This window comes from Cryptomeria japonica, unplaced genomic scaffold (genome assembly GCF_030272615.1).
Source record: "Cryptomeria japonica unplaced genomic scaffold, Sugi_1.0 HiC_scaffold_2006, whole genome shotgun sequence".
NCBI classification, from domain to species: Eukaryota; Viridiplantae; Streptophyta; class Pinopsida; order Cupressales; family Cupressaceae; genus Cryptomeria; species Cryptomeria japonica.
Window position 1 is genome coordinate 5,001 of NW_026730268.1, and position 13,197 is coordinate 18,197.

The 13,197-nt window shown below is 40.5% G+C and overlaps 1 protein-coding gene across 1 annotated transcript in view; it reads right to left on the reverse strand.

Moving 5' to 3' along the window:
- Positions 1-1,541, reverse strand: part of LOC131873544 (uncharacterized) — a gene marked incomplete at its 3' end in the record, with an annotated part of 1,614 nt that extends 73 nt beyond the window's left edge. Inside the window, exon 1 of the mRNA XM_059216374.1 lies at positions 1-1,541. This exon is cut by the window's left edge and continues 73 nt beyond it. Coding sequence (XP_059072357.1) covers positions 1-1,541 — 1,541 coding nt within the window.
- Positions 1,542-13,197: the final 11,656 nt, after the last annotated feature.

The following is a 13,197-nucleotide window of genomic DNA, read 5'->3' on the forward strand; positions in this document are numbered from 1 at the left end:
AGCCTCATGAAGCTGAAGGGATCTGATTCTCTGAGGAGGTATCTCTTAAGCTCACTCAAAATGAAGGATTTCTTTTGATGAGGAGGATGCCAAGAATAGTACGGGATGTACTGGTAGGCATTAAGAGGTTTCTGGTAGCATTTGGTGTCAAGAACACCGCAGGCACTGAAACGGACTCCTTTGAAGAAGGTAATGTCGAGGAGATCCACAGAAGAGGAGGATACTGAAGGAGTGATCTTGATCTCTGGGTAGAAACTCTGGTACTGAGAGAAGAAATCAAGCAAGGAGGATTCATCACCTGTCCAAACTCCCAAAGCATCATCAATGAACCTCTTGAAGAAGGCGAGACTGGAGCAATCATACTGAGAAAAGAGGCGCTTTTCCAAATGGCAAAGGAAAAGGCAGGCATAGACTACAGCGAAGTTGCTACCCATGGCAGTGCCCCTGAGTTGTTTGTAGAAGATACCATCAAACTCAATATAATGTTCACGAAGAACAAGTTCAGCAAGCTCCATAATCAAGTCAACCAGTCCCAAATTAAAATTCTGAACCTGAAAGTATTCAGTGACCATCTCTCGAAGAGCAATGAGACCATCAGTGGTAGGAATGCTCGGATATAAAGATTCAACATCAAAAGTGAATAAGATGCAACCAGGAGGAAATGGTTTGCGATCTAGATCACGAAGAAGAGAGAGAGAGTCGGGAAGATGAGACTGCTGTTGCAAAAGGATCGGAAACAAAAGAAGATGAAGAAACTTCGAGGCGGGTTCCAACATGTAGCCTGTGTAGCTGCAAATGGGTCTACCGACAAGAACGGGCTTATGAAGCTTAGGAAGTAGGTAGAATGCACAAGCTCTGGCAGAAGAAGCAGGATTCTTCAAAAGGAAACTGGAAACAGGTTTCAAGAAGGAAATATTCTTCTCAATGATGAAAGTAAGTCTGCTCCAAATAAGTTTCCAAGGAACACAATCAACTCGAAGATACACAAGAGGATCAGAAAGCTGGCGGAGACCTTCGCATTTGTACCAAGAAGTATCCAGAACAACTAACCCCAAATTCTTGTCTGCAGGTTTGATAACAATAGAAGGATCATTCCTCAGATCTTTAAGACTTTTGAGAAGTCTAACAGGAAGGGGAGGACGCCTGGAGAAGGAACAAGAAGCCACGCGAGTCTGAAAAATAGATTCTGCAGAGCGGATAATCTCCTCAAGCTGAAAGTTAGGCTCATCAGGGTGCCAAAAGGGGTTCTTCTGGCGGAAACGATGAGGAAAAACTCCAGAGGCAAGAGGAGAAAAGCTGGAAGGCTGATTATCAGGCCCAAAAAAGGCACGAAGACGTAAAAGCCTGGCAAATGCTCTGAATTCCTTGTGTAGATCAGGAACGGACATAGGAGGAGGACGAGGAATGAATTTGATTCCGAGTCCGAGTAATTTCCGTTCATCGAAAGAAAGCCGCCGAGAAGAACGGTTGTGAATGGCCAAATTGGAGATGCGATTCTCAACTTCAGAGGCGGTCTTCCTAAGGAAGAAACATCGGGCCATAAAGGTCCGATCAATGGCAGGGCCCCAATAATTTAGACGGGGGCGGAACCTTGACTGCGAAATTGCTGTCTGTTTTGATTCTGCCTGTTTTGAAATCTGTTTCTTCTGGGATGCTGATTCTGTCCATTGGAAGTCTGCCTGGGATTTCTGCCATTGGAGGGATCTGAATGTTCTACAAATTTTACATTCGGAGCATTCTGATGGGGGGCAGAATTTGCCTTTGATTGCGACAGACCAGAGGCAGCCGAGATGAAATTCTTCCCAGCTGCCCGTGCCCCGTTTTTTGGGCCCTGTGAGGGAGCACGATTAGGGGTGGCGGGTGTTGTCGCAGCGTTGGAAGTTTGCGCACCAGAATTAACACCAGAGGAAGAGTTGTTCTTTCGAAAATTCTTCTTTTTCTTCTTGTTTTTATTTTTCTTCTTGTTAGCCTGTGCTGAACTTTGATTCTGATCGGAGGAAAGAAGAGCTTTAATATCTTTGAGCTCTTTTGAGAAATTTCCAAACTTCTGATTAATTTTATCATTAATCATCTGAGCGATGGTGGGATCGGGAGGGAGCTGTTCGGCATCCGACATAGCAGCGTCCCTGGATTCTTGCCTGGAAGTTTCGGCATGATCCTTGGCTGCTTTTTTGATAGCCCGGTCAATGGTAAATTTGTTGCACAGATTTTGGAAGTCTTTGAGAGCCTCCGAATACCATTCGCTGGAGGAGATGGTGTAGACGCCCAGAAGGGGAAGGTGCTGCAGAGCGACACAAGTGCCCTTGAGCGTGGAATCAAAATTGGAAATGACTTCAGAGATCAAGGCGTTATGATTTGAAGATGCTTTGGAGACAGCTTCAATGTAGGCACCCAGAAATTGCTTGTTCAAATCAGCCTGAATCGTCTCCAGTTTGGCCGAGAGAAAGGAATTACTCTCTGGATCGTTAACAGAGACTTTAGGCGGTTTAACCTGTAGATTTTTAGGTAGCGAACCAGCAGCCTGGAAGTCATTGAGTCTGAGAAGAAGATCTTTAGACCGTTCGGCAGTAAGGCAGACCCGTTTGTACTCCGCAAACGCTTTGGAGACCAAAGAATGAATTTGGTCTGGATACATCCGTCCGTGCGGGGAGTTAGCAGCGCGACCAGGATCTTCGGGAGCGGAAGACGTAGCGCCCACCGTGGGAGGAGTAGCCTGAGGGGCGCCTGCGTGAGGAGGAGGAGTAGCGCTGGCTTGGGCGCCAGCCTGGGGGGCGTCCGCGTGAGGAGGAGCTCCTGCTTGGGCGCCACCGTGAGGAGAGTGAGCGCCATCACCAACGCGAACCTCGGCTTGGGCATCAACGCGCACAGAGGTGCTTTGGTTGGCCAAGCGATCCTCCAACGCAGACAGCCGAGAGACAACGGTGTCCAAAACAGAAGAAAATTTAGTAAACATAGACGCAGAGGCCTCTGCATGAGATTTGGAGGCAGCTATGGATTCGTGAACAACATTGCAGACAGATTCGGTTGCATTGACAGCAGCGGTTGAAACGTCTTCTTGCGCTCGATGAGAATCCAATAAAAATTCTTCAAACTTCTTGTAGAAATTAGAAGAGTTGCTGCACAAAGTAGACATAGCTTGATTGAGTTTGCGCATAAAGGCCTCTTGTTGACGTGAGGTGTCAGCAGTGAACTTCGCAAAAAAATCAGAGGAATGATCTTCAGGCGAAGGACGGGCGACTAAATCGCGACATTGACTGCTATCGACCCTTTGTCTCTTTCTATTCAAGTTCGGTTGTAAACCATCCTGGGCATGAGCACCACCTTGAGAGGATGAGGCATGGCCGTGAGCAGACGGTTGCGAACCACGAACACTTAAATCGTCGGAGGACATCGTGAAGATTCCCAAAATTTAGAGTTTATAAAAATTTATGAAATCACTTGCAGCTCCGAACGAAATAACGCAAATAGAAAGAAAAACCAGATATAATATTCCACAATATAATCTCAAATACAATTACAATCTCTGTAGAAAATCCAAAACATGTTTCGGGCTCCAAGCCCTCATCAGTTGGATCGATGGATAAACAGGAGAGAAATGAGATGAATGAATGTGGAAGAATGGAGGAGGGGATAGAAGATAAATATCAACCCTCAATACCCAAAAGGTGTGACCAAAGGGTATGGCCGACCCGAATAGGGGACCCCCGCCAATTAAAATAAAAATAATAACATTAGAATATAAATAATAACATTAGAATATAAAAATAATAACATTAGAATATAAATAATAACATTAGAATATAATAACATTAGAATATAAATAATAACATTAGAATATAAAAATAATAACATTAGAATATAAATAATAACATTAGAATATAAATAATAACATTAGAATATAAAAATAATAACATTAGAATATAAAAAAAGCGGGGGTAAAATTGGTTAAGTAAACCAATAGGCCCTAGTGGATCGAAGAAGATCGTGAAGCCGAAGAACGATGTGATCTGTCAAAGAATCTGCTCCGAAGGAGAAAAGAACCCAATTTTCTAGGGTTTCGCCAACAAACTCTCGGGAAGGGAAGATGACGCAGTGCGGGGACTTCTTGGCAGAGCCGATGAAGTATAGGGTTTAGGGTTTAGGGTTTAGGGTTTAGGGTTTAGGGTTTAGGGTTTAGGGTTTAGGGTTTAGGGTTTAGGGTTTAGGGTTTAGGGTTTAGGGTTTAGGGTTTAGGGTTTAGGGTTTAGGGTTTAGGGTTTAGGGTTTAGGGTTTAGGGTTTAGGGTTTAGGGTTTAGGGTTTAGGGTTTAGGGTTTAGGGTTTAGGGTTTAGGGTTTAGGGTTTAGGGTTTAGGGTTTAGGGTTTAGGGTTTAGGGTTTAGGGTTTAGGGTTTAGGGTTTAGGGTTTAGGGTTTAGGGTTTAGGGTTTAGGGTTTAGGGTTTAGGGTTTAGGGTTTAGGGTTTAGGGTTTAGGGTTTAGGGTTTAGGGTTTAGGGTTTAGGGTTTAGGGTTTAGGGTTTAGGGTTTAGGGTTTAGGGTTTAGGGTTTAGGGTTTAGGGTTTAGGGTTTAGGGTTTAGGGTTTAGGGTTTAGGGTTTAGGGTTTAGGGTTTAGGGTTTAGGGTTTAGGGTTTAGGGTTTAGGGTTTAGGGTTTAGGGTTTAGGGTTTAGGGTTTAGGGTTTAGGGTTTAGGGTTTAGGGTTTAGGGTTTAGGGTTTAGGGTTTAGGGTTTAGGGTTTAGGGTTTAGGGTTTAGGGTTTAGGGTTTAGGGTTTAGGGTTTAGGGTTTAGGGTTTAGGGTTTAGGGTTTAGGGTTTAGGGTTTAGGGTTTAGGGTTTAGGGTTTAGGGTTTAGGGTTTAGGGTTTAGGGTTTAGGGTTTAGGGTTTAGGGTTTAGGGTTTAGGGTTTAGGGTTTAGGGTTTAGGGTTTAGGGTTTAGGGTTTAGGGTTTAGGGTTTAGGGTTTAGGGTTTAGGGTTTAGGGTTTAGGGTTTAGGGTTTAGGGTTTAGGGTTTAGGGTTTAGGGTTTAGGGTTTAGGGTTTAGGGTTTAGGGTTTAGGGTTTAGGGTTTAGGGTTTAGGGTTTAGGGTTTAGGGTTTAGGGTTTAGGGTTTAGGGTTTAGGGTTTAGGGTTTAGGGTTTAGGGTTTAGGGTTTAGGGTTTAGGGTTTAGGGTTTAGGGTTTAGGGTTTAGGGTTTAGGGTTTAGGGTTTAGGGTTTAGGGTTTAGGGTTTAGGGTTTAGGGTTTAGGGTTTAGGGTTTAGGGTTTAGGGTTTAGGGTTTAGGGTTTAGGGTTTAGGGTTTAGGGTTTAGGGTTTAGGGTTTAGGGTTTAGGGTTTAGGGTTTAGGGTTTAGGGTTTAGGGTTTAGGGTTTAGGGTTTAGGGTTTAGGGTTTAGGGTTTAGGGTTTAGGGTTTAGGGTTTAGGGTTTAGGGTTTAGGGTTTAGGGTTTAGGGTTTAGGGTTTAGGGTTTAGGGTTTAGGGTTTAGGGTTTAGGGTTTAGGGTTTAGGGTTTAGGGTTTAGGGTTTAGGGTTTAGGGTTTAGGGTTTAGGGTTTAGGGTTTAGGGTTTAGGGTTTAGGGTTTAGGGTTTAGGGTTTAGGGTTTAGGGTTTAGGGTTTAGGGTTTAGGGTTTAGGGTTTAGGGTTTAGGGTTTAGGGTTTAGGGTTTAGGGTTTAGGGTTTAGGGTTTAGGGTTTAGGGTTTAGGGTTTAGGGTTTAGGGTTTAGGGTTTAGGGTTTAGGGTTTAGGGTTTAGGGTTTAGGGTTTAGGGTTTAGGGTTTAGGGTTTAGGGTTTAGGGTTTAGGGTTTAGGGTTTAGGGTTTAGGGTTTAGGGTTTAGGGTTTAGGGTTTAGGGTTTAGGGTTTAGGGTTTAGGGTTTAGGGTTTAGGGTTTAGGGTTTAGGGTTTAGGGTTTAGGGTTTAGGGTTTAGGGTTTAGGGTTTAGGGTTTAGGGTTTAGGGTTTAGGGTTTAGGGTTTAGGGTTTAGGGTTTAGGGTTTAGGGTTTAGGGTTTAGGGTTTAGGGTTTAGGGTTTAGGGTTTAGGGTTTAGGGTTTAGGGTTTAGGGTTTAGGGTTTAGGGTTTAGGGTTTAGGGTTTAGGGTTTAGGGTTTAGGGTTTAGGGTTTAGGGTTTAGGGTTTAGGGTTTAGGGTTTAGGGTTTAGGGTTTAGGGTTTAGGGTTTAGGGTTTAGGGTTTAGGGTTTAGGGTTTAGGGTTTAGGGTTTAGGGTTTAGGGTTTAGGGTTTAGGGTTTAGGGTTTAGGGTTTAGGGTTTAGGGTTTAGGGTTTAGGGTTTAGGGTTTAGGGTTTAGGGTTTAGGGTTTAGGGTTTAGGGTTTAGGGTTTAGGGTTTAGGGTTTAGGGTTTAGGGTTTAGGGTTTAGGGTTTAGGGTTTAGGGTTTAGGGTTTAGGGTTTAGGGTTTAGGGTTTAGGGTTTAGGGTTTAGGGTTTAGGGTTTAGGGTTTAGGGTTTAGGGTTTAGGGTTTAGGGTTTAGGGTTTAGGGTTTAGGGTTTAGGGTTTAGGGTTTAGGGTTTAGGGTTTAGGGTTTAGGGTTTAGGGTTTAGGGTTTAGGGTTTAGGGTTTAGGGTTTAGGGTTTAGGGTTTAGGGTTTAGGGTTTAGGGTTTAGGGTTTAGGGTTTAGGGTTTAGGGTTTAGGGTTTAGGGTTTAGGGTTTAGGGTTTAGGGTTTAGGGTTTAGGGTTTAGGGTTTAGGGTTTAGGGTTTAGGGTTTAGGGTTTAGGGTTTAGGGTTTAGGGTTTAGGGTTTAGGGTTTAGGGTTTAGGGTTTAGGGTTTAGGGTTTAGGGTTTAGGGTTTAGGGTTTAGGGTTTAGGGTTTAGGGTTTAGGGTTTAGGGTTTAGGGTTTAGGGTTTAGGGTTTAGGGTTTAGGGTTTAGGGTTTAGGGTTTAGGGTTTAGGGTTTAGGGTTTAGGGTTTAGGGTTTAGGGTTTAGGGTTTAGGGTTTAGGGTTTAGGGTTTAGGGTTTAGGGTTTAGGGTTTAGGGTTTAGGGTTTAGGGTTTAGGGTTTAGGGTTTAGGGTTTAGGGTTTAGGGTTTAGGGTTTAGGGTTTAGGGTTTAGGGTTTAGGGTTTAGGGTTTAGGGTTTAGGGTTTAGGGTTTAGGGTTTAGGGTTTAGGGTTTAGGGTTTAGGGTTTAGGGTTTAGGGTTTAGGGTTTAGGGTTTAGGGTTTAGGGTTTAGGGTTTAGGGTTTAGGGTTTAGGGTTTAGGGTTTAGGGTTTAGGGTTTAGGGTTTAGGGTTTAGGGTTTAGGGTTTAGGGTTTAGGGTTTAGGGTTTAGGGTTTAGGGTTTAGGGTTTAGGGTTTAGGGTTTAGGGTTTAGGGTTTAGGGTTTAGGGTTTAGGGTTTAGGGTTTAGGGTTTAGGGTTTAGGGTTTAGGGTTTAGGGTTTAGGGTTTAGGGTTTAGGGTTTAGGGTTTAGGGTTTAGGGTTTAGGGTTTAGGGTTTAGGGTTTAGGGTTTAGGGTTTAGGGTTTAGGGTTTAGGGTTTAGGGTTTAGGGTTTAGGGTTTAGGGTTTAGGGTTTAGGGTTTAGGGTTTAGGGTTTAGGGTTTAGGGTTTAGGGTTTAGGGTTTAGGGTTTAGGGTTTAGGGTTTAGGGTTTAGGGTTTAGGGTTTAGGGTTTAGGGTTTAGGGTTTAGGGTTTAGGGTTTAGGGTTTAGGGTTTAGGGTTTAGGGTTTAGGGTTTAGGGTTTAGGGTTTAGGGTTTAGGGTTTAGGGTTTAGGGTTTAGGGTTTAGGGTTTAGGGTTTAGGGTTTAGGGTTTAGGGTTTAGGGTTTAGGGTTTAGGGTTTAGGGTTTAGGGTTTAGGGTTTAGGGTTTAGGGTTTAGGGTTTAGGGTTTATAAAAATTTAGAGTTTATAAAAATTTAGAGTTTATAAAAATTTAGAGTTTATAAAAATTTAGAGTTTATAAAAATTTAGAGTTTATAAAAATTTAGAGTTTATAAAAATTTAGAGTTTATAAAAATTTAGAGTTTATAAAAATTTAGAGTTTATAAAAATTTAGAGTTTATAAAAATTTAGAGTTTATAAAAATTTAGAGTTTATAAAAATTTAGAGTTTATAAAAATTTAGAGTTTATAAAAATTTAGAGTTTATAAAAATTTAGAGTTTATAAAAATTTAGAGTTTATAAAAATTTAGAGTTTATAAAAATTTAGAGTTTATAAAAATTTAGAGTTTATAAAAATTTAGAGTTTATAAAAATTTAGAGTTTATAAAAATTTAGAGTTTATAAAAATTTAGAGTTTATAAAAATTTAGAGTTTATAAAAATTTAGAGTTTATAAAAATTTAGAGTTTATAAAAATTTAGAGTTTATAAAAATTTATGAAATCACTTGCAGCTCCGAACGAAATAACGCAAATAGAAAGAAAAACCAGATATAATATTCCACAATATAATCTCAAATACAATTACAATCTCTGTAGAAAATCCAAAACATGTTTCGGGCTCCAAGCCCTCATCAGTTGGATCGATGGATAAACAGGAGAGAAATGAGATGAATGAATGTGGAAGAATGGAGGAGGGGATAGAAGATAAATATCAACCCTCAATACCCAAAAGGTGTGACCAAAGGGTATGGCCGACCCGAATAGGGGACCCCCGCCAATTAAAATAAAAATAATAACATTAGAATATAAAAAAGGCGGGGGTTTAGGGTTTAGGGTTTAGGGTTTAGGGTTTAGGGTTTAGGGTTTAGGGTTTAGGGTTTAGGGTTTAGGGTTTAGGGTTTAGGGTTTAGGGTTTAGGGTTTAGGGTTTAGGGTTTAGGGTTTAGGGTTTAGGGTTTAGGGTTTAGGGTTTAGGGTTTAGGGTTTAGGGTTTAGGGTTTATAAAAATTTAGAGTTTATAAAAATTTAGAGTTTATAAAAATTTAGAGTTTATAAAAATTTAGAGTTTATAAAAATTTAGAGTTTATAAAAATTTAGAGTTTATAAAAATTTAGAGTTTATAAAAATTTAGAGTTTATAAAAATTTAGAGTTTATAAAAATTTAGAGTTTATAAAAATTTAGAGTTTATAAAAATTTAGAGTTTATAAAAATTTATAAAAATTTAGAGTTTATAAAAATTTAGAGTTTATAAAAATTTAGAGTTTATAAAAATTTAGAGTTTATAAAAATTTAGAGTTTATAAAAATTTAGAGTTTATAAAAATTTAGAGTTTATAAAAATTTAGAGTTTATAAAAATTTAGAGTTTATAAAAATTTAGAGTTTATAAAAATTTAGAGTTTATAAAAATTTAGAGTTTATAAAAATTTAGAGTTTATAAAAATTTAGAGTTTATAAAAATTTAGAGTTTATAAAAATTTAGAGTTTATAAAAATTTAGAGTTTATAAAAATTTAGAGTTTATAAAAATTTAGAGTTTATAAAAATTTAGAGTTTATAAAAATTTAGAGTTTATAAAAATTTAGAGTTTATAAAAATTTAGAGTTTATAAAAATTTAGAGTTTATAAAAATTTAGAGTTTATAAAAATTTAGAGTTTATAAAAATTTAGAGTTTATAAAAATTTAGAGTTTATAAAAATTTATGAAATCACTTGCAGCTCCGAACGAAATAACGCAAATAGAAAGAAAAACCAGATATAATATTCCACAATATAATCTCAAATACAATTACAATCTCTGTAGAAAATCCAAAACATGTTTCGGGCTCCAAGCCCTCATCAGTTGGATCGATGGATAAACAGGAGAGAAATGAGATGAATGAATGTGGAAGAATGGAGGAGGGGATAGAAGATAAATATCAACCCTCAATACCCAAAAGGTGTGACCAAAGGGTATGGCCGACCCGAATAGGGGACCCCCGCCAATTAAAATAAAAATAATAACATTAGAATATAAAAAAGGCGGGGGTAAAATTGGTTAAGTAAACCAATAGGCCCTAGTGGATCGAAGAAGATCGTGAAGCCGAAGAACGATGTGATCTGTCAAAGAATCTGCTCCGAAGGAGAAAAGAACCCAATTTTCTAGGGTTTCGCCAACAAACTCTCGGGAAGGGAAGATGACGCAGTGCGGGGACTTCTTGGCAGAGCCGATGAAGTATAGGGTTTAGGGTGGCCCCCAAGTTTAAAGCTTTAGCAGACGAGCTATAGTCAAGCTTAAGAACAAGGGGGGCCCCATTTCTCTTAGAAGCACTACTATGTAGGCGAGAGAGAAGCACTGACTTATCAAGCCGAGAGACCAATCTGAAGCAGGAGAGAAGAAACTTCTTCGGGTATCCACGAGCACGCAATCTGGAATAAAACTGTTTCCGAAGCCTCATGAAGCTGAAGGGATCTGATTCTCTGAGGAGGTATCTCTTAAGCTCACTCAAAATGAAGGATTTCTTTTGATGAGGAGGATGCCAAGAATAGTACGGGATGTACTGGTAGGCATTAAGAGGTTTCTGGTAGCATTTGGTGTCAAGAACACCGCAGGCACTGAAACGGACTCCTTTGAAGAAGGTAATGTCGAGGAGATCCACAGAAGAGGAGGATACTGAAGGAGTGATCTTGATCTCTGGGTAGAAACTCTGGTACTGAGAGAAGAAATCAAGCAAGGAGGATTCATCACCTGTCCAAACTCCCAAAGCATCATCAATGAACCTCTTGAAGAAGGCGAGACTGGAGCAATCATACTGAGAAAAGAGGCGCTTTTCCAAATGGCAAAGGAAAAGGCAGGCATAGACTACAGCGAAGTTGCTACCCATGGCAGTGCCCCTGAGTTGTTTGTAGAAGATACCATCAAACTCAATATAATGTTCACGAAGAACAAGTTCAGCAAGCTCCATAATCAAGTCAACCAGTCCCAAATTAAAATTCTGAACCTGAAAGTATTCAGTGACCATCTCTCGAAGAGCAATGAGACCATCAGTGGTAGGAATGCTCGGATATAAAGATTCAACATCAAAAGTGAATAAGATGCAACCAGGAGGAAATGGTTTAGGGTTTAGGGTTTAGGGTTTAGGGTTTAGGGTTTAGGGTTTAGGGTTTAGGGTTTAGGGTTTAGGGTTTAGGGTTTAGGGTTTAGGGTTTAGGGTTTAGGGTTTAGGGTTTAGGGTTTAGGGTTTAGGGTTTAGGGTTTAGGGTTTAGGGTTTAGGGTTTAGGGTTTAGGGTTTAGGGTTTAGGGTTTAGGGTTTAGGGTTTAGGGTTTAGGGTTTAGGGTTTAGGGTTTAGGGTTTAGGGTTTAGGGTTTAGGGTTTAGGGTTTAGGGTTTAGGGTTTAGGGTTTAGGGTTTAGGGTTTAGGGTTTAGGGTTTAGGGTTTAGGGTTTAGGGTTTAGGGTTTAGGGTTTAGGGTTTAGGGTTTAGGGTTTAGGGTTTAGGGTTTAGGGTTTAGGGTTTAGGGTTTAGGGTTTAGGGTTTAGGGTTTAGGGTTTAGGGTTTAGGGTTTAGGGTTTAGGGTTTAGGGTTTAGGGTTTAGGGTTTAGGGTTTAGGGTTTAGGGTTTAGGGTTTAGGGTTTAGGGTTTAGGGTTTAGGGTTTAGGGTTTAGGGTTTAGGGTTTAGGGTTTAGGGTTTAGGGTTTAGGGTTTAGGGTTTAGGGTTTAGGGTTTAGGGTTTAGGGTTTAGGGTTTAGGGTTTAGGGTTTAGGGTTTAGGGTTTAGGGTTTAGGGTTTAGGGTTTAGGGTTTAGGGTTTAGGGTTTAGGGTTTAGGGTTTAGGGTTTAGGGTTTAGGGTTTAGGGTTTAGGGTTTAGGGTTTAGGGTTTAGGGTTTAGGGTTTAGGGTTTAGGGTTTAGGGTTTAGGGTTTAGGGTTTAGGGTTTAGGGTTTAGGGTTTAGGGTTTAGGGTTTAGGGTTTAGGGTTTAGGGTTTAGGGTTTAGGGTTTAGGGTTTAGGGTTTAGGGTTTAGGGTTTAGGGTTTAGGGTTTAGGGTTTAGGGTTTAGGGTTTAGGGTTTAGGGTTTAGGGTTTAGGGTTTAGGGTTTAGGGTTTAGGGTTTAGGGTTTAGGGTTTAGGGTTTAGGGTTTAGGGTTTAGGGTTTAGGGTTTAGGGTTTAGGGTTTAGGGTTTAGGGTTTAGGGTTTAGGGTTTAGGGTTTAGGGTTTAGGGTTTAGGGTTTAGGGTTTAGGGTTTAGGGTTTAGGGTTTAGGGTTTAGGGTTTAGGGTTTAGGGTTTAGGGTTTAGGGTTTAGGGTTTAGGGTTTAGGGTTTAGGGTTTAGGGTTTAGGGTTTAGGGTTTAGGGTTTAGGGTTTAGGGTTTAGGGTTTAGGGTTTAGGGTTTAGGGTTTAGGGTTTAGGGTTTAGGGTTTAGGGTTTAGGGTTTAGGGTTTAGGGTTTAGGGTTTAGGGTTTAGGGTTTAGGGTTTAGGGTTTAGGGTTTAGGGTTTAGGGTTTAGGGTTTAGGGTTTAGGGTTTAGGGTTTAGGGTTTAGGGTTTAGGGTTTAGGGTTTAGGGTTTAGGGTTTAGGGTTTAGGGTTTAGGGTTTAGGGTTTAGGGTTTAGGGTTTAGGGTTTAGGGTTTAGGGTTTAGGGTTTAGGGTTTAGGGTTTAGGGTTTAGGGTTTAGGGTTTAGGGTTTAGGGTTTAGGGTTTAGGGTTTAGGGTTTAGGGTTTAGGGTTTAGGGTTTAGGGTTTAGGGTTTAGGGTTTAGGGTTTAGGGTTTAGGGTTTAGGGTTTAGGGTTTAGGGTTTAGGGTTTAGGGTTTAGGGTTTAGGGTTTAGGGTTTAGGGTTTAGGGTTTAGGGTTTAGGGTTTAGGGTTTAGGGTTTAGGGTTTAGGGTTTAGGGTTTAGGGTTTAGGGTTTAGGGTTTAGGGTTTAGGGTTTAGGGTTTAGGGTTTAGGGTTTAGGGTTTAGGGTTTAGGGTTTAGGGTTTAGGGTTTAGGGTTTAGGGTTTAGGGTTTAGGGTTTAGGGTTTAGGGTTTAGGGTTTAGGGTTTAGGGTTTAGGGTTTAGGGTTTAGGGTTTAGGGTTTAGGGTTTAGGGTTTAGGGTTTAGGGTTTAGGGTTTAGGGTTTAGGGTTTAGGGTTTAGGGTTTAGGGTTTAGGGTTTAGGGTTTAGGGTTTAGGGTTTAGGGTTTAGGGTTTAGGGTTTAGGGTTTAGGGTTTAGGGTTTAGGGTTTAGGGTTTAGGGTTTAGGGTTTAGGGTTTAGGGTTTAGGGTTTAGGGTTTAGGGTTTAGGGTTTAGGGTTTAGGGTTTAGGGTTTAGGGTTTAGGGTTTAGGGTTTAGGGTTTAGGGTTTAGGGTTTAGGGTTTAGGGTTTAGGGTTTAGGGTTTAGGGTTTAGGGTTTA